Here is a 19,224-nt window from a genome sequence, read left to right as displayed (position 1 = left end):
GATTTTTCACTCACAACTTCTAATCAACTACACGAAAAAAAAAAAAAAAAACATATTTTCTACTGCATCTGCATAGGTTTGTGTACAAAACGAAAACCGCTAACGCCGCCATTAAAAGTGATATTTTAGGCTTTCTTGTACAGAGGGCGGTGGTATATCTCGTTTAAAAAGTGACGTTTTAATCGGATTCAGTCTTTCAATCCCGTTAATATTTAAGGATCGACTAATCAATCCAAATCGTTAATCTGCGTTGCTTATATCGAAGATTTTATGGCGGTTTACTTGATCGGATTGAATAAACGGATTCAATTTGCTCGATATAAACGTAGTCTATGACAAACTGATGATGCCTTTGCCTTAATGAGAAATAACGAATGTTGAATAATCTCACTCTCAAATTTTGGACTCAACAACACAACTGGACATATACAGGGTGTTCCGTAAAAAATACGCCAAAAAGCAAGGTTAGATTTTAAACATGCATTAATAAAATGTTGCTCCTCTTTGATATACAGGGTGTCAAAGTGTTTCTTTTTACTTTTAAAATTTATTGGATAATCATTGTAAATATCATCGTAGATACATGAAATTTTGGTACTGGGGGTTTTGGATGGCGGGAAATTCAAATTTGATGTCGTTTTTGCGTCAGCTGATAGAGGGCGCTAGTTACGCGTGATTGTGATATTATTTCCTCTTCCTTCCTGAATCCCCTATTTAACTAGGAGAATATGGCTTCTGTGATGTTATTTTCAGCTAAAACTTTTTTATAGGACGTCCTAGCAGAATTTAGAGTAACGCATTTGATAGATCGATTATTTTTACGAAGAAAAGGTATACTGATTTGAAATCCATAGATAGATATTCGACATTTAACAATTTGTAAACCTAATGGATGGGATGCTGATTAAATACGAGTACATCACGAAAAATCTATCAATAAGTAATCATTTTTCAGACCTGAAAACAATAAGAATTGCGTTAGCTTACTTTATGGAAATGCCTCTCCTTTAGACTATGTAGTACTAAAAACTTTGACACCCTGTATATTGAAGACGAGCATTTATTAAAATAACATTTTATTAAAGCATGTTTGGTAAAATCCTAATATTTTGACGTCTAGAATTTAACCTTGCTTTTTGGCGCATTCTTTACAAAACACCCTGTATAAAACAAAAATTGCTTGCAATTATCTGAAGTATCCTGTAGTTTATTAATATACCTACATAATCTTTAATACAAAATAAGAAAGTTCAGATAATATGACTTTTATGGACCAGTGTGGTTTAAAACACCTTTTTTTTTAAATTATATCCTTTTTGAGATAGAAAGTAGCTCATCTTGTCACTCTGTAAATAAATAAATAAAATGCCTTTATTTCAACAACAAATGAACAAAACCTGTAGTCTCAGTCAGGGTCAATTTGTTGTTGTTTCACTGTGTCAAAAATATGGCCTTCCTCAGGGAAACATCGCCTATTATTTAAAATAGTTGCACCTCTCTTTAAAATCCTGAATCATAGAGTAATTTTTTCAAATACAACTTGCGTTCTAAACTGCATGTCAATGTTTGAAAATTAGACCACTGAGAACTCAAAATAAGCTTAAAACACAACTAATAAACAACGCTTAACAGCAAATTAAAAAACACAAGCGAAACCTAAACGACCATAACACAAATGCAAAACAGAAGTACACAAAACACACAGACTATAACAAAATTTCCAAAATCCGGACACAGAGCTACAACCCCCCTAACAACCGGGCACGATCACAAAGTACCGCAACCAAGAATGATCAAGAAAGTACCTCGACATCAAGACTGAAAACCCGGAAAACGACGAAGCAATTTAAGCAGCCGAATCGTCGCTTTGATCCAAACTGAAATTGCGTTCTTTCACCACGGTACGACTTGGAGCACCGGCACCAAGAAAACCGGTGCTCCAGGTCCTATGATGGCCCCAAGACGGCCGTTTGCGATCACCGTAAGGACTAGAAGGTACGGATTGCGCCACCTGTTGCTCGTCAAAGTCCGCGGAACTACCCTGTTCGGGAATCATGAGTCGGGGCAGATATTGCACGTATTTGCTGTGCAGTGCCTCACGATGCAGCTGTTCCTCGATTCTCTGCAGATTTCGGCGAAACAGAAAAAGTGTAGAGGCAACATTTGTTGTCAAAACACGATAATCAAGAAATAAACTTTCACTTACACAGTTTACAGTAATTTCAGGAAAAACAATTAACGCACATGTTCTACAGAGTATTACAAACAGGTAGGCCAATCTAACAAATTTAGCTTATTGAGCAGAATAAAGTTGACTTTTATGATATCGTTTCAGCTTCGGCCACTCTGTATATGCAATATAAAACGTGTCAAAGTTAATGAACGAAACGAACGAAGTTATCGTTTATTTCAAACTTTTTAAAAATACTTTGAGATACTGATTTTTAGTATAAATTTTGTAGTGAAAACATCAGAGAATGAAAATATAGTCAAATTAAATACTATTTGGGGAAAATTTTAATTCCTGAATCCCAAACAAACTAAATCCTACGGTAATGCTGAAATTAAGAAGCTATTCGAAATAACAGAAAATTTAATTTAAACTGACATCTTGTATCTTGATAACTGTGACTCAAAAATAAATTCTATACAGGGTGGTGCAGTTTTAAGTGTCAATAATTCACCATTTGATAGCCAATCAAAAAATAAGTTGACTTGCATTATGTCATTTTTCTGAAAAAGGTTTCCTAAGGAAGATACAGTCCTCCAAATTTCAATTTAAAAAATCGTTTTATAGTTTAAAACTGAACATCCAAGACTTGTGAAAGTCCAAATTTGTATTGAATAGTCTAAAAACTTTTTTACTACTAGGAATGGTCTTATGATTCGCTTTCTCAGACTGCCATCCTGGTTGAGTGTCTAAAACTGGCATTCAAGAACTAAAAAAAGTCCGGAAATCAAGACAAAGATTGTATTGTGCATGAAACTCATTTTTTACTACTAAAAATAATATAAAAGTTGACTTTTAATGCTAGAACTGACTTTACTAGGACTAAAGAGAGTCCAAAAGTATATTTTCAAGACTTTAATTGGTGTACAACTGAATTTTCTGGACTGGACAACAAGTCTAGAAGTAAATTAAATTTTCGGACTATTTTATTTCTAAAAATTAGTTCTCAAGACTATTATTGTAGCATATGATACCAACATTTTTTACTTTTATTACTGAAGAAACTTGACTTTTGGAAATAGTCTTAAACTCGATTTTTCAGTCTTAAAAAGCACTAAAAACAGTCTGAATTTCTTAGAGATGCTACAATTTAATGCACCTATGAGTGTAGAAGTCAATTTAATAGTGAAGAAGCTTGAAATAACATTTTCAAGATTATGGTTAGTGGACAAACTGGCTTTTAGGCCTGATAAGTCAAAAACTTTGTAAGATAGTCTTGAAACTCGATTTGAGGCACTGAAAACAGCCTTAAAACACTAAAAACAGTCTAGTTTATTAAGAAATACCCGAATTTTTAGCACTGAGGTGTCTAGAAGTTGATTTAATAGTGACAAAGCTTGGAATGCTATTTTAAGTCTATGAAGAATGTAAAAATTGTTTTTTAAGTTTGCTATGTCAATAACTTTTTTTCCAAGCTGAAAGCAGTTTTGAAACACTAAAATTAGTCCAGAATTCGAAGAAAATGAAAAGCAAAGTAAAAAGCACGAAAAGTTAGTTTTCAAGACAATTTTCATGAATCTAATGTTAATGTCCTGCATCTAAGACTATTTTCAAGACTAAAATATTGAAATTTGTCTTCAAATTATGAAAACTTACTTCAAATGCAAATTTTAAGCTTCTGATGTCACTTTTCATTAGTTCAGTTACATTTTGGGGTTCAAGTCAAATTTTTAAGGTTTAAATGTATGAATTTGTAGTAACAAATTCTTGAAAAAGTAGTTTTTATGTCTACAAGTCAATTTTTAGTATTAAAGTCTCTCGATTTGCATGAAAACTGGTTACAAACACAATTTTTAAGCTTCTGAAATTTTTATCTTTTCTAAGTCAATTTTCAAAACTAAAGTCTTTCAGTTTGTCTGGAAACTATGAAAACTGGCTACAATAAAATTTTTTAACTTCTTAAGTGAATTTTCTGTTTCCAAGACAATTTTTAAGTTGGGTTGGGTTAGTTTTGGGTCTTTGACCGGAATAACGTGTAATAAAGTGCTTGTTCCAAATTTGATCAATATTGCTCCAACAGTTATGACAAAAAAAAAACAATTTTTTAAACAGAAATTTGAAGGACTGTATTTTCCTTAGGGCGCACTTTTCAGGAAAATGGCATAATGAATGTCAACTTATTTATTAATTGGCTATGGATTGGTGAATTATTGACATTTAAAACTGGACCACCCTGTATAATAAAACTCCTATACATTATGCTCAAATATTCTGTGGGTAATCGACTCCCCTACCTTTTCGTAACATTCCGTATAAAATAAAGATCAAATTGGCAATGTTTAGTGCCTTGGTCAAATCACAACTATGACTAAGACAAAATGGGAATAAATTTAGTTTTCAAAAATCTTCAAAATATTTAACACAACATTCAGATAGATGCTTACCTGTTTTCGAGGTTTTAACTGGGCTCTCCACTCCTTCAGCTCGGTCATAAATTGTTCTTCTCTCTGTTTGAGCTTTAGCGTTTCATGCTCCAGCAACATTTTCTTTTTCTCATTCTGCAGCTGTTCTAGTTCTTTGATAGTCGATTCGCTCATTGCCCTAATAAAAATTCGCTATTTTTTTATCTGAATACAAAATGAGGCTGTACAACTTACCTCAACTCTTCCAACTGCCTTTGATGTTTCAGCTCGAACCGTTGTTGCTCAGCTTGGTATCGCTTCTTCTCTTTTTCTTGGAACTATTTTTTCCAACCAAAATTAGTAATGGTAATAATTTTAATAAGTTTGTAAACTCACCTCTTTGAAGCGGTTTTTCTCAAGTTCCGGCTCGCTAGCAACGCTAACCGAAATCCGCATTGACTCCCTAAACATAGCCTCACGCGCTTTCATCTCATTCCGTATCCGTTTAGGAAGGTTTCTCTTTTCAGCAGTCTGCTTCTTTAGTAACTCTTCCTCTTTTCGCATTGCGCGCCTCTTTATCTGTTCTTTCTCTTTTTCGTGACGGGTGAGCATTTGGTGCCTTTGCAGCATGAAAATCTCCTTAATCTGGCGTTTCATCAGCTGATGTTTTTCGTGAATGTGCCGCTCCTCCACTTCCCATAAAGCGGCTTCGCGCGTCCTGGTTAACTGTTGCTTTTGCTGCAAAAATTGACGTTCCATCAAAGCGATTTTCTCGCGATGCGAGTCACTGAGCCGACGCAACGAGCTCTCGTGGCTCTCGTTCAGCTTTTCCAAAAACGCTTTTTCGCGTTCCGAGTGGTCCGCGTCCATTTTGTCTTTGCGGTTCTTGAACTCTTGCTTTCGTCGTTCTTTCGGTAACAAGTCGACTTCGGCTTTGAGCAGGCGCAGCTCCTGCTTCAGGCCTTCCCTAAACAGTTTTAGTTCGCGCTCCTGTTCGGCACGGATTTTCTTGGAGGTAGCGCGCAGATCGGCATCCTGTTGCGCTTCAGCCCGCTCGATTTGCAATCTGATTGAAGTAAATTTGTTACAAAAAATATCTTTTCTGCGGCAATTCAATGTACACAAGTAGAAAATGCACTTATTTTTGGTCAATCAAGTTTGGATTCAAGAGTGTTGAAAAAAATACCGAAAACGTTGTTTGTTAATAAGGCAACTTTCGTGCCCTCTAGTAGGCAAACGGTGAAAGTTATTTTATTAAAACTCATAATGAATAATGTCCCATAATTGTGTAGAAAACCTTTATGAAGAAAAAAAATATGGTAAATTTGTACAATGTAGCTTTCTGGACATTGAAAAGACCAAAATAAGAGCGTTACTAACACATCATTCAATAAGTCCCGGGACTAACCCACAGGTGGCACTACAAATCGCAATTTTATATTTTTCCCTTGAAGTACCATCTTTCAAACGACAGCTGTCAAATCCTGAGCTCATTCCCTTCAATATTTTGTTTGTGAGAATTTTTTTTTTGAACAACTTTTGAGTTTTTTTAAAACATGGAAAAAAGTGATTTTCGTGTGCTGATTAAACACTGTTTCCTGATGGGAAAAAACACCGTCCAAACAGAACAATGGCTTGAAAAATGTTACGGGGACTCTTCTCCATCGAAAACAACGATTTGTAGGTGGTTTGCTGATTTTAAACGCGGTCGTACAGACACAAATGACGCTGAACGGTCTGGACGCCCAAATTCGGCTGTTGTTCCAGAAAACATCAAAAAAATCCACAAAATGATATTGTCTGATCGTAAACTGAAAGTGAGTGAGATAGCTGAGGCCTCAAAGATATCAGAAGGTAGTGTGTTAACAATTTTGCATGAACATTTGGGTATGCGAAAGCTGCTTTCGAAATGGGTGCCGCGAGTGCTCACTATTGACCAAAAACAACAACGAATTGATGATTCAGAGCGCTGTTTGGAGCTGTTTAACCGTAATAAAAAGGATTTTTTGCGTCGATATGTCCACCACTACACACCTGAATCAAAACGGCAGTCATCTGAGTGGACTGGACCCGGCGAAAGCCGTCCAAAGCGACCAAAAACGCAACAATCGGCTGACAAGGTTATGGCCTCTGTATTCTGGGATACACACGGTATATTGTTCATTGACTATTTGGAAAAGGGAAAAACAATCAACAGCGACTATTATTGTGAATTATTGGACCGATTGAAGGATGAAATCGCACTAAAACGGCCCCATATGAAGAAGAAAAAGATTCTCTTTCATCAAGACAATGCACCGTGTCACAAGTGCATAAAAACGAAGGTCAAATTCAACGAATTGGGTTTCAAATTGCTTCCCCACCCACCGTATAGTCCAGACCTGGCCCCCAGCGACTACTGGCTGTTTCTTTTGTCAGACCTCAAAAAAATGCTCCAGGGAAAGAAATATCAATCAAATGAGGAAGTCATTGCTGAAACTGAAGCGTATTTTGAGGTCAAGGAAAAATCGTTCTATAAACATGGTATAGAAAAGTTGGAAAATCGTTGGAATGATTGTATCACTCTAGAAGGGAACTATATTAATGAATAAAGACGTATTTCATGAAAAATAATTGTTTTTCTTAGTTGGTCCCGGGACTTATTGAATGAAGTGTTATTTAATGCGGCGTTGTCAAACAATTTTCCTAATAACCAAGGAGGAAGAAACGTCTCTCAAACAAACAAACATTCTGCTCACGTCGGCAAACTCAACGAGTGCTTGAAAAAGTGTCAATTAGATCACAAAACGTCGCACCACAGTTAATTGGGTGTTTCTGTCACCCTCCTCATTCCACGACTACCCAAGCCGTTATTCTGGTTTTTGGTCCTAACTTAATTATATCTTTTTAGTTTTTTGGTTTCTGGGCCATCACGTTTGAAAGTTTTTAAAACAAGTTTTAAAATTTTGCCTATTTTGAAATAATCCATCCTGTGTTAACAATATGGAATTTATCAAGTTTACTCCTTTTTTCTTTTGTTATGAAGCCCTTCCAATCCTTCCTTCCTTCTAACCATTTTCCAAGTTTTAGGTTATCAAGTCAAAAAAATCGGTAGTTTACATGACATTCCTAACTAAACTGCTCGTCAAAAAGAATGGGACATGCTAAGATTTATGATAACACATATGATTTTCTTTTCAAATTTTTTTTTGGGTCACCCTGTATCTCGCAGTGTATGTTTTTTACTTAAATTTGGTAGTTTTAAGTGTAAACTTGCTAATCCCGCTCTTCTTCCACAAAAGATCTAAAGAAATTGTTTAATTTTAAACAAGAGAATCAAAAGTAACCACATTTTAAAAATTTTGCAATAAATTTTGTAAACGGCCTTTAATTGCCAAACTGGCGAAAACGTTTAGAGATATTGACCGCAAGACTCGATTAAGGCTATTGTAAAACGTAAACATTTTTTTTGCGAGAAATGGCGTTAGACCGAATTTTTCATTTTTTGACTACACCTCAGTCACACCCTGTATACTAGGATCCGTGGCACCTTTCAAAAAGATCATTTAGGTCAAAAGAAAGAGGAAGAAAATACCTTTTAATCCTCAAAAAAATTATTAGAATCAAGTAAATCAATTTGAAGAAGCAGCCGCTCAAAAAAGAGCAAAAATTTTGCTGTCCCATTCTTTTTGACGAGCAGTTTATAAAACGCTTAATTAAAAATAGTGTAGTTTATAAAAAATTTTGAAATAATCGCAAGTTTTACAAAAAATTAAGTATTTTAGAGTAAATATTGTGATCGCAAAGCTGAAATGAGATGCAATGCGACGTTGTGAAACTTTGCAGAACTTTGATGGAAAAAATCTTGATACTTAAAACAACATTGACTGATGAATTTGTGTACCAAAATATTGACAAAATTTACGTGTGATTCTTGAGTTAAATTACGATAAAATATTCATTTAAAGAAACATCTAAGTTTCTATTTGGAATAAGTGTCAAATCTCAAAAACTGAAAGTGCTATATTTGGCAACAATTTCGAGATCTTAACAATGCCTTGTTTACCCAAACTTGTAACTCTCACCGTTTAAAAAAGCAATAACTTTGTATATAATGTCATTAAAGTACAATACAATTTTACTTTGAGTACTTTTTTTAGCAAAAAAGTTAACTCACCTTTGTTGCCGACTGAGAACCTCCAAGTCATTCTCGTAGGTGCGTTCCAAACTTTGACGCTCCTGCTCGAATTTGCGCTCTTGCTGCTCAAGCGCTAAGTGTTCTTTAGTGGCCAGATCCTGGAACTGTTTTTGCTCCTGCTTTTGCAAGTATTTCAACTCTCTGAAGCGACACATAAATAATCAACTAAGGAAAATTCAGTCTGTGGTTAATCATTACCGAAGTTCTTGCTTCCGATTGAATAACGGATCCCATTCAGGATCATCCTCGTCGCCGTAGATCACCTTGCTGGTGGTAGTGGTGATCATCACGCCGTCGATCATAAATTTCCTAGTGCGTTTGCGCGTTTTTCGATTCATAATAGCGGCAGTTTGCGACTGTGTTCGCGGTGGTTTTCGCAGAATTACGCCTGGTTCTTCTATATCATCTTCGTTTTTGACTGTTATAATAAAAAATGTGATTTAAGCTCGATCAAAGCAACGAAAGTTGGAACTAACCAGAATCTTTTTCATTACTACCCCGACTTTCGTGACTGGCTATAGATATGCTTTCAACATCGGATTTGTTCACTGAAATAGGTCTGCGATGGTGAGAATCGGTGCTGCGCACTGAACCACAATCGCTGTGCGACCTATAAAAAAAATCCATAATACTAATCCGTTACTTTTCCAATTTAGCAGGATTTACCTGTCACTGGTAGCCGATTCGTAATTATCGGAGTACATTTTACCGTTCAGAGCGTTTCGCCGGTAATTATCCTCGCTACTCGGGGAATACACTATTCTACCGTTCATTTTATAGTTATCCAATATAATAGAGGTGCCTACAAGAAATAGAGGTTATTCAAAAAAACTGTTGGAATCAGGGATGTATACCGTTAGTTACGTCAAAGTTGTCAAATGTTTTTTCATTTGCAAAAATGGAAAAAAAAAATCTGAGAAACATAATCGGGTTCGGGTGTTTGAAAAACGTTCCTTATAACAGCACATAGAATTGCTGTTATTCAAATTTATTATCCAAGATATCTATCTATACTCCTTCAATATAAGGTAGGTATTTTATATTGTTTATCTTTTTATAGTGAACTTAAAACACACAGTTCCTTGACATATAAAAATCCACTCAATTTAAAAATTATAAAGATTTTCAAACAGATACTTATTATTGAGATAAATATTGCTACAAAAGTCCCAAATAGAAAAAAAACTGTTTTGAACATTTAATACATGAAGTCAAGTACCAGCAGCTAGTAAAGCTGCCTACTTATCATCGTAAAAATAAATTAAAAAATCAGCCAAGAAAGGAGAGGTTAGGAAAATATGTTTGGTTAAGTAAGGTTAAGCGGTGATTGTTAGAGGGCAGAGAACTTTCTAAATCGAATCACTTATTTAAAGCAATAACGTTTTCACGTATCGTAACTCCTTATCGTACGCGGAGACGTTAAAAAAGTGACAAATACGTTCTATGTATGGTATTCGAGAAAATAATACTAAAAAGATATTTTAAACTTTTGTTTTACAAATTTATACAGGGTGTCCCTGAAAGGTCTTTGTGCCGCAGTTAGCTGAGGTCAAAATAAAGCGATTTAGCCGTATTTGCCTTTATCCAAAAGTTGATAATAAAATTACAGAGCTACAAGGCGGCAAAGCGCGGCAAAGTCAATTTTTAATCGTAGTTTTTATACCAAACCATTTAAAATTTGTATTTTTTTCTCGGTAACGGTAAATCACTTTTGATTGTAGGGTAGGTGGCGTTTTTGCCTGTTATTTCAGCTTAGAAAAGGTATACCTATTTTAGTCATGTCGCTATGGACAACCGTTTTCGAGTAAAATGCGTTTGAACTACTAAATGTATGTTACTTCTCAGTCTAAAACAGTCTGCAGAAGTAGCTCTGTAATTATCAACTTTTGGATTAAGGCAAATATGACTAAATTGCTTACACTCCAGCTAACTGCGGCAGAGCGTTGTAAAGACCTTTCAGGGACACCCTGTCTATTGAGTTCCCTGTAACCCTAATTAAAATAATAATAATAAATGCTTGTAGTTGCTTAAAACAAAGACATTAATATATACTAACATATACAGGGTGTTCCAGTTTTAAATGTCAATAATTTACCATTCAATAGCTCATCAAAAAGTAAGTTGACATGCATTATGTCATTTTTGAAAACTGCTTCCTAAGAAAGATACCGTTTTCCGAATTTCAGTTTAAAAAATGGTTTTTTTTGTCATAACTGTCAGACCATTGAAGCAATTTTGATCAAATTTGGAACAACTTATTTTCTACGTCACTGGACATTTTTCAAAAGTTTCACTTTTTTTTAATTCCTTGTTCAATTTAGAAAAGAAAGTATTTCTTGTAAAATTCTGATTTGAAACTTCGTCTACGAGATAATTGAGTTATTACGTTTTAAAACCCAAAAAAAACTGATACTTATGCGGGCAAAATTGGATAGTTTATTTAATGAACATTGAACTTTCAAAAAATAAGTAGACATGTATGTTGTCATTTTTTAAAAAAACTCGTTCCCATGAAGATACAGCCCTCCAAAGATCAAAAATCGTGTTTTTTGAAGATCAACTTTGGTACAAGTACTTATAAAATTGATACTTATTACTTGACGAAAGTAACTTTGGTCTAAGCTGTGCGTGTCGATACAAGAGAATTGATTGATATTTTGAACTACCTTAATTTTTATACCTCTGGACTTCGCTCAAAGGTATGATAATTGATTATAATGAAGGTTTTTTGTAGGTGGCTTTAAGACCCCTTTTAATAAGCAAGTCCTTGTACCAAATTTGATCGATTTTCACTTCACAACGGTCTGAGATTATGATAAAAAAAACGATTTTTCTGAACTTAGGGCTGTATTTCTCTCTGATGTCTTTTAAAAAATGACAACATACATGTCAACTTATTCTTTGAAAGAGAAACCACTTCTTGCAGATTTATTTTTGTAAAATCATATTTGTTTTTTCAATTTTTGGCTGCCCGGATATCCCTTTTTTTTTGGTTTTTAAAACGTAATAACTCGGTTATCTAGTAAAATGAATTTTGAATCAAAATTTTACAGAAGATACATCTTCCTTTAAATTGAACAAAGAATTGACATTGGAAAAACTGTATTTTTTGGGAAATATCCCGTCAGCGTAGAAAATAGAAGAGTGGGAAAATGAACACCAACCCCCTGTATCTACGCCACTAACAAGTTTGACAAACTTCATTTTGATCACATAATGAGCATTCATTTCATTTACTCAAAATTTGATCAAAATTGCTTTAACAATCTGACAGTTACAGCAAAAAAAAAAGATTTTTTTAAACTAAATTTTTTCTATCGGATAGTAAATTATTGACATTTAAAACTGGACCATCCTGTATATACCTGCCCCTATTCTATCAAAGTTTGTGCCAAGATGATATGTCATATTATAAACGGCATTTAACACATCTTTTACCCCACCACAATTTGAGCCAATTATGTAGGCAACGTTGCCCGCTTGTGCAACTACGCTGACAAGTAATAAACAGTTATAAGAGACGAAATTAGTCTATGGCGAAAGTCTTACTGTAAAAAACTTTCGTGTGTATTTTTTCAACACATTTGTTCTGCATATTAATATATACGAGTATTTTAAAATTTACATTGTAAAATATGATTTGGCCTCATAAGCTGCGAAAACGTTGTAAGAAACGTGGCAACGGCGCAGAACACGACTATACGAAGCTGACCAATGGGGAAGCTCCTAGCTGGTGGTAGTATTTCTAGTAAATTGCGGCCATGTTGAAAATGCTTTGTTGTGATTTGCATTTTGATGGTGTCATCACGTATTTCCAAATAGTTTGTAAAAATTTCTCAATTTTCAGTAAAAAAATAAATAATATTAGCAATATATTTAACCCTGTATGATATAAGATGCACAATTCAGTTTTCCGCCACTGAATTCCACTTCGGACTATAAGGAGAGAGACAACAACCTAAAACACGTGTTAGCACAGACCCATCCCCACTCGCCGTTTGTTCATTCATTACTTTCAGCTGCAACGGATCGATAAAAAGAGCTGTCTGCTTAAAAATTATCTATATTTATGAATGACTAGGCAGGTCTATCATAAGATATTAATGTCTTTGGCTTAAATACACAATATAACAGTGTTGAGCATTCTCAAAATGCAATATTAATAAGAATGTAATGCAAACCTGGTAAAAATTGTATTAGAACTCTACTAAATTTATCAGAGATAGAAACTGGAAACTCACCTCGAATCTCATCTCCGTACTCGCTCTTGGTACTTCCCGATTTACCCGAACTGCTGTTCGACAAATCACTGGTAGAACTCCTAAAGGTTTCCGCTCCTTTATCCACAATATACGAAGTAGAGTCCTGTAATTAGCAACAGTTTACCCTTGCGATCATCTTCCAATCTAAGTTCAAAGCACGCACCTTAACCTGTACTTTCTCCTGGTCGATTTTCACCACCGACACGTGACTAGTATCCAGCAATCTGGAGTTCTCCTCTGATACATCCAATCCGGAGTCATTGATGACGTAACTGGAATCCGTGATTAATACCTCGCTCTCGTCCAGCTTCTTTCCCCTAATCTGGGAAGGTTTATCTCTAAATTCGCTGGGCGGCGGGTACTCTAACGAGTCCAGCGAGGGACAAAACTCATCATCGGATGACTCGATCTGAGTTTTGTTGGTCTCGTTGGCCACGATCACCACCTCACTCGAGCTATGGTTGCTGGGCGACGTGGACGACGTTCTCGACACGTGGTGCGAGTTGTCGATTATGATCGGTGGATGTGTCGTGGTCACAACCGTGACCTGATTGATGTTAGACGCCAAACTGTTGGACATGTCCGGCAAGTCCGAATTGATTGTTATGGTGGAGGTGTTTTTGGTGCGTTCGGATACTACCACAAAGTTCATGCTATCTTCGGGTGTCGTTCCCCTAGAGAAAGTACGATAAAGGTTGCATGTCAAGTATTTTAAGTGAGGTCATAAGATTTATGTCATTGAGAAATCAATCAAACTAAATTTTGTGCAGTTTTATTCAAATTACTAGCTGGGATATTTTTTTTAAAAGTCATAATTTTGAGTGAAAAGTTTTATACTGTTCTCGCGGAGTGAGTTTACCCGTGCGTCACGAAGGCTACGTCATTTATAATCATATGAATCAAATCAAGTTTTCGTCAACAAACCTGTTGTGTTCATATTATAGAAAAGGGCGTGTCTAAAGCTTCGTCACGTTTAAAATTTTGCGTGTATTGTCAGTCAGAAAGTAGAGATCTTTGGCTGCAAATTTGCACTAAAACAACCTTATACCAAAGCAAATCAACAATATCTTGACCGAAATAACATTTTTTATTTATGAGAAGTCTCCGTTTGGATCATAGAATTCCGTCTCAATTTGAAACCTAATTTATTTACCAAAATTCGCAGAGATGTATCACCAATATGTAGTATTTCTTTAACTTTAAGCTCTTGATTTAGGTTCTGGATGGTTACATGTTTCTCTAAAATAAATACAACAAATTAAAAATTTAATAAGACATTCTGAGTGATGCTGTAGTATCTCATATCTCATTTTCAGGTTGCAATCCACTAATTTTATTTTAAACCCGCTGGAAAACATTTTAGACGCTTATTTTATTTTTTCTGTGACTTTATTATTAATATGTTTGAAGAAATTTTTATGAAAAATCTATAATGCAACCCAAAAATCTCAGTCTCTGGAAACAATGAAATGTTAATAGATGTTTCTTACAAAAGTAGATATATTTTACTATTATTAACATACTATCGTTGTACATATCATATAATGTATTTCGAACATCCATTTTAATGCTTTCAGATAAATCAGTGGTCTTGACCCATCGATAACGTCTCGATTTAGGTTTTCTAGGTGAGGAAATCATAAGATTACTTGCTTGCTTTTCCCGAATCGAATAAACAGTTTTGCGAGAAATTTTCAAAGCAGCTACAACCTTCTAGTATCAAAAAAAAAATACATCAGTAAGAATATGTAAGGTCTTAAAATTTCTTATTTTCTTCCTGAACAGATGATAAAGCTTCTAAAGGTCCTCCATTGGTTTTTTCCAATTCAAAATATTCACAAAGGTTAAGAATTAACTGCTGGGCTTGTATGTGGAGAATTTTTCCAGACATTTTCTAAAAAAATACTGTAATAGTAAGTAATTCCGAATTTACGAAAAACCAAATGGCTAAATAAAAACCATAATAGACACTCCCACTTTTTTTTCAAAACAGGTTAGTAATTGTGCCAATTTTGGTTAGATCGTGACAGCCGACATAAAAAAAATAAAAATATTAATAATAATATTATGAAAGTACTTACAGAATGTTAAAAGCGTAGAAACAATAGCTCTTAAAAGAACTGTGGTGGTGTGGTAAATAGAAAACTTTATAAATGATTAACAACACAAAGAAACTTAAAAGAATTAATAGTAAACAAATCAAATAAATTTCGATGGTTGTCAAACTGACAATGACTGAAATAGAAGCGCTAATCAGTAAATGTTTGTTTTGGAAGACATTCACTTAGATATTTACCCTTTCTGAAAGTGAACAATAGACAAGGATGAAGTCAGTAACGCATGTCTACTTCTAAATCACAGGGGGATGACGCACGGGTAAACTCAGACCGCGAGAACAGTATGTTGAGCGTGTTTTTTGTCAACAAGAGAAGGAAAATTGACAAAAACAATAATTAGGAGACTGTTTCTTCTCTAAATGAATGGAACATTTTAATTATACCTTCACACTAAAATACTCTAGTTTCTCTTGCTTGCTAGATATGGATCCATTAAAATTAATATTTGAAATATGTGATCTAATTTATCAACTTACGTGGAACTATTCACAGTGACAACGTTGTCACCCGTATTATCCACGAACGGTACAGGTTCCTGCGACAGTCTTTTACCCAACTGGCTTTCCAGAGCCCTTTTAACTTTAGCGATATTTGATGACCTGCTGGCATCATCTGGATAGTCTCTGCTAAGCTCTGGCTTTGGTTTTACTATAGAAAATTGAGAAATTCAGGAACGCCAAAGTTAACCCATGATTTCGTTCGTTGTAAAGTAACAACACATTTTCAATTATTTTTAACAGCTTTTCTAAACACAAATAACATGTAACATGTTATTAAACCAAAACTTGGAACAACCTGAATATTAGTTTTAATAAAAAATATAATAAGTAGCTACTGATCACATTTTCCTTAAGTACAAGTAGGTATATTGCATAGTAAAAATAAAAATATTAATTAGATATTTCACTTACCCTCAACAGGAGGAGGTAATGGAATCTCAGCCAACCTGATTGGCCTGTTCATTTCAGGAGGAGTGTTTGGAGGTGTGATTGGCGAAGAAGGTGGGGTAGGTAAGGCGACGTTGCTTGGCATAATTGGAGGTGGGGGTGGAGGAACCGCCATTTTGGGAGGCGTCGCTGGGGCGGCTGGCGGTTCTTTGATCGGTGGCGGAGGAGGCACGTGATTGGCGGGTGGTTGAGGTGCCGGACCTTTGTCTTTTTCCTGAAAATTTCTCGTAGATTTAAAGCAACTAAAAATGTATTAACAACCTGAGAGTGTTGAGTTTGTAGCGGTGGAGGAGGTGGAGCGGGGCCTTTTTCGTGAGAGGGTCTCCGTACGGCCGACTCCTCCTTTTTCTCCACGGCCGGTTGAGGTAACGCCGTCGGTTTTTTGTCGTCTTTTTCCGAGATAGGAGATGGAGATTCTGATTGGATATCTTGTTACTCTTACTGCTCAACCATAAATACTTAGTAACAACATACCTTTGCGATCAACCTCATTGCTTTGAACAGAAGCCGCGTCTTCCTCGATGTCCAGAGGCACTTGAGACGCTCGGTTGTCCTTTAATATAATTTTTAACGATAAGACTCATATATCAATGTTTTAAAACCAAAACATCACCATAAAATACGAAATTAATTTTTAACAAGACCTTCCTAAATTTAAACTGCAAAAAATCATTCATATCACATCAGAAGCTGAAAGCAAATTACTCATATAGACAAATTTTCATTTTCCATAAAATGTTACTGCAACTAGTGGTTGTTGAAATATTTAATTCACTAGATAATATTTACCAACCACATAAAAAGGTGCTTTGCAAATAAACAAGAAAAAGAAAGCTGTTATCAAAAATTTCAGGGACAAGCTAAAATTCGGTAAGAAAAGTAAAAACCACTGAAATGTGTTTCAATAAGTTAAATAATTGGGGAATTCCCCAGTAAAATCCCAACCTCAGTGGCGCCCAAATTCTAAAAAAAGTAAACAAACAAAAGATTGTTCAGCCAAAAATAATAATTTACAAATAAAAAAACTGCGTAAACTATGGGTGCAAGCTTAGAACATTTCCACCCACATGATTATGTTGTACTAATTCATATTGCTGAAATCGTGGGAAGTCACGATTTTGGCGCATTTGATTTACAGCAATTTAAAAAAAAAATATTCAGATTTAAAAATACCTTTACGTAAATATTAGTAAAATATTCCTCGTATTAATATGAAATATGATGTTTAACCTATATTACATTAGCTTGTGCAAACATAAAATTAGCAGTACTGAAGTACAAAAAAACCAGATACTAATATTTTCTATTGGTTTGTAAAGTAGAATATCTCGTATCTACACCATTTACACAGGTAGTTTAGAAAATATCACTTGGATTTTAGAAAATATAAGTTGCATCTCAGAACTTAAAAATTGTATTTCAGTATCGTAAATTTGATTTTAGAAAGCGTGAGTTGGATTTCAGATTAGTCTCTTGTATTTCAGAAAAGGTCTGTCGGATATTAGGATAGTTATTTTAATTTCAGAATTTGTCACGTGTATTTTGAAAAAAGTTATTTCAATTTCAGAATTTTATTATGTTTCTGTGTGTTTACATCAAAGTCAAAGTTCTGTTTGTTTGGCAGCAAGTATAACTAAGACATGTGAATGTGAATAGTATAAACATAGTCATCAATAATAACGCCATCAAGCACGAGCAGCAGGTTAAATATCTGGGAGTGATTCTGGATTCCGGCCTGAAATTTCACCACCATGCAGATTACATAACGCGAAAATTTTCAAGAAAAGTTGGTTTTATTTCAAGGATGGGCAGACAGTTCTCACTCGAAACTAAGCTTCTTTTCTATAATTGCCTGGCGGCACCACACCTGCAGTTTTGTTCCACCCTGTTGTATGGTTTACCTGCTTTTAAGATTGGTGCGATCCAGATTGTTCAAAATCGTGCAATGAGGACAATATTAAAGTGCAACAGATATACACCCATTTCGACGATGCTCGGCGTTTTGAATATTTTACCGGTGAGACAAAAAATTTTATATAATGTGCATGTTTTTATGTTTAAAATTAAAAATAAGATGTTACCGTCGTATATTTGTGAAAGATTTAAGTTTTTTAAAGATGTTCACCGGTATGATACTAGAGGTTCTGCGGATTTTATATTGTCTGATTCGTGTAAAACTGGTCAGTTGTATAATTCTATGTTATATAAAGGACTGCAGGAATTCAATATGTTGCCGAATCATATTAAAGATTGTAGCAACCTCGTGAATTTTAAAAAATTAATTAGAGAACACTTTTTGTAGTTTTTATATTGTGATGCCTATGTATTTTTTAAATTTATTTTAAGTTTTTTATACCCTTTGTAATTGTTTTTGTATATAGCATTATGCTAAATAAATCATTATTATTATTTATTAGTCCATTTTTTTAATTTAATATCAGCGAATTGTTTTATATGTAGTAACAATTACGAGTTACAAAACGCCAACAAGAATAACTTTGTCAATGAATACAAAATTTACATCCAAACTGGCATAACTTCATTTGCTAAAACTTTTAATATCTTTGTAACAATGATAGCACAATTACCTTTCACAAATGTTAGTATAAAGATTTATGATATACAACTTTAATTTTCCAAATTACAAATAACCGTGTCAAAAATCCGACTGATCTTTTTTGAAATTCAAGAAACTATTCTAAAATACAATGTGCAATTTCTAAATTCAAAGTTATTATTCTAATATTGAATGTACCGTTTCCGAAATACAACTGATATTTCTAAAATCCATCACATGGTTTCTAAAATTCAACTGATGCTTTCTAAATTACATACGTAAATAGTGTAGAAAGTTTTTGAAATTCAAGGTTTTTGTTAATTTTTGGTTATAAAACGTGCACATGATCCGAGAAATCGACCAACAGAACTGAATAGACATATGAAATAAACAAATACTTTAAAATAAAAAATGCAGATAGAACATGGTGAAAGTGGTGTCACTTTTTTATTTCTGTGACTGACACCATCGACATCTAATGTTTCCTTCTTTATACATAAATAACTATTAAGTAAAATTAGTATTGTGCAGATTTTCTCATTAAAAATATGCCAGTAGTCAAAATAAAAGAACATTACAAAAAATAATGCCC

General features: G+C 34.4%; 1 protein-coding gene across 3 annotated transcripts in view; it reads right to left on the bottom strand.

Moving 5' to 3' along the window:
* Positions 1-19,224, bottom strand: part of Slik (Sterile20-like kinase) — a 36,540-nt gene that overhangs the window by 3,347 nt on the left and 13,969 nt on the right. For 2 of the 3 annotated variants that reach the window (XM_081995719.1, XM_081995718.1), the window contains exons 7-20: positions 16,550-16,628; positions 16,337-16,491; positions 16,040-16,289; positions 15,605-15,776; positions 13,175-13,685; positions 12,991-13,114; positions 9,416-9,551; positions 9,226-9,359; positions 8,948-9,167; positions 8,729-8,890; positions 4,969-5,638; positions 4,828-4,910; positions 4,615-4,771; positions 1,806-2,122 (exon numbers count right to left, since the gene is read on the bottom strand). In XM_081995719.1, the coding sequence (XP_081851845.1) occupies positions 1,847-2,122; positions 4,615-4,771; positions 4,828-4,910; positions 4,969-5,638; positions 8,729-8,890; positions 8,948-9,167; positions 9,226-9,359; positions 9,416-9,551; positions 12,991-13,114; positions 13,175-13,685; positions 15,605-15,776; positions 16,040-16,289; positions 16,337-16,491; positions 16,550-16,628 (3,129 nt within the window). In that variant the 3' untranslated portion in view covers positions 1,806-1,846. The remainder of the gene's footprint in view (positions 1-1,805; positions 2,123-4,614; positions 4,772-4,827; positions 4,911-4,968; positions 5,639-8,728; positions 8,891-8,947; positions 9,168-9,225; positions 9,360-9,415; positions 9,552-12,990; positions 13,115-13,174; positions 13,686-15,604; positions 15,777-16,039; positions 16,290-16,336; positions 16,492-16,549; positions 16,629-19,224) is intronic. The other variant, XM_081995720.1, reaches the window with a different exon arrangement.

This window comes from Ips typographus, linkage group LG1 (genome assembly GCF_016097725.1).
Source record: "Ips typographus isolate SLU linkage group LG1, UJ_Ityp_2.0, whole genome shotgun sequence".
In the NCBI taxonomy this organism is placed as follows: Eukaryota; Metazoa; Arthropoda; class Insecta; order Coleoptera; family Curculionidae; genus Ips; species Ips typographus.
The sequence above is the reverse complement of the archived record's forward strand: the minus strand, read 5'-3'. Positions and strand labels throughout refer to the sequence as shown.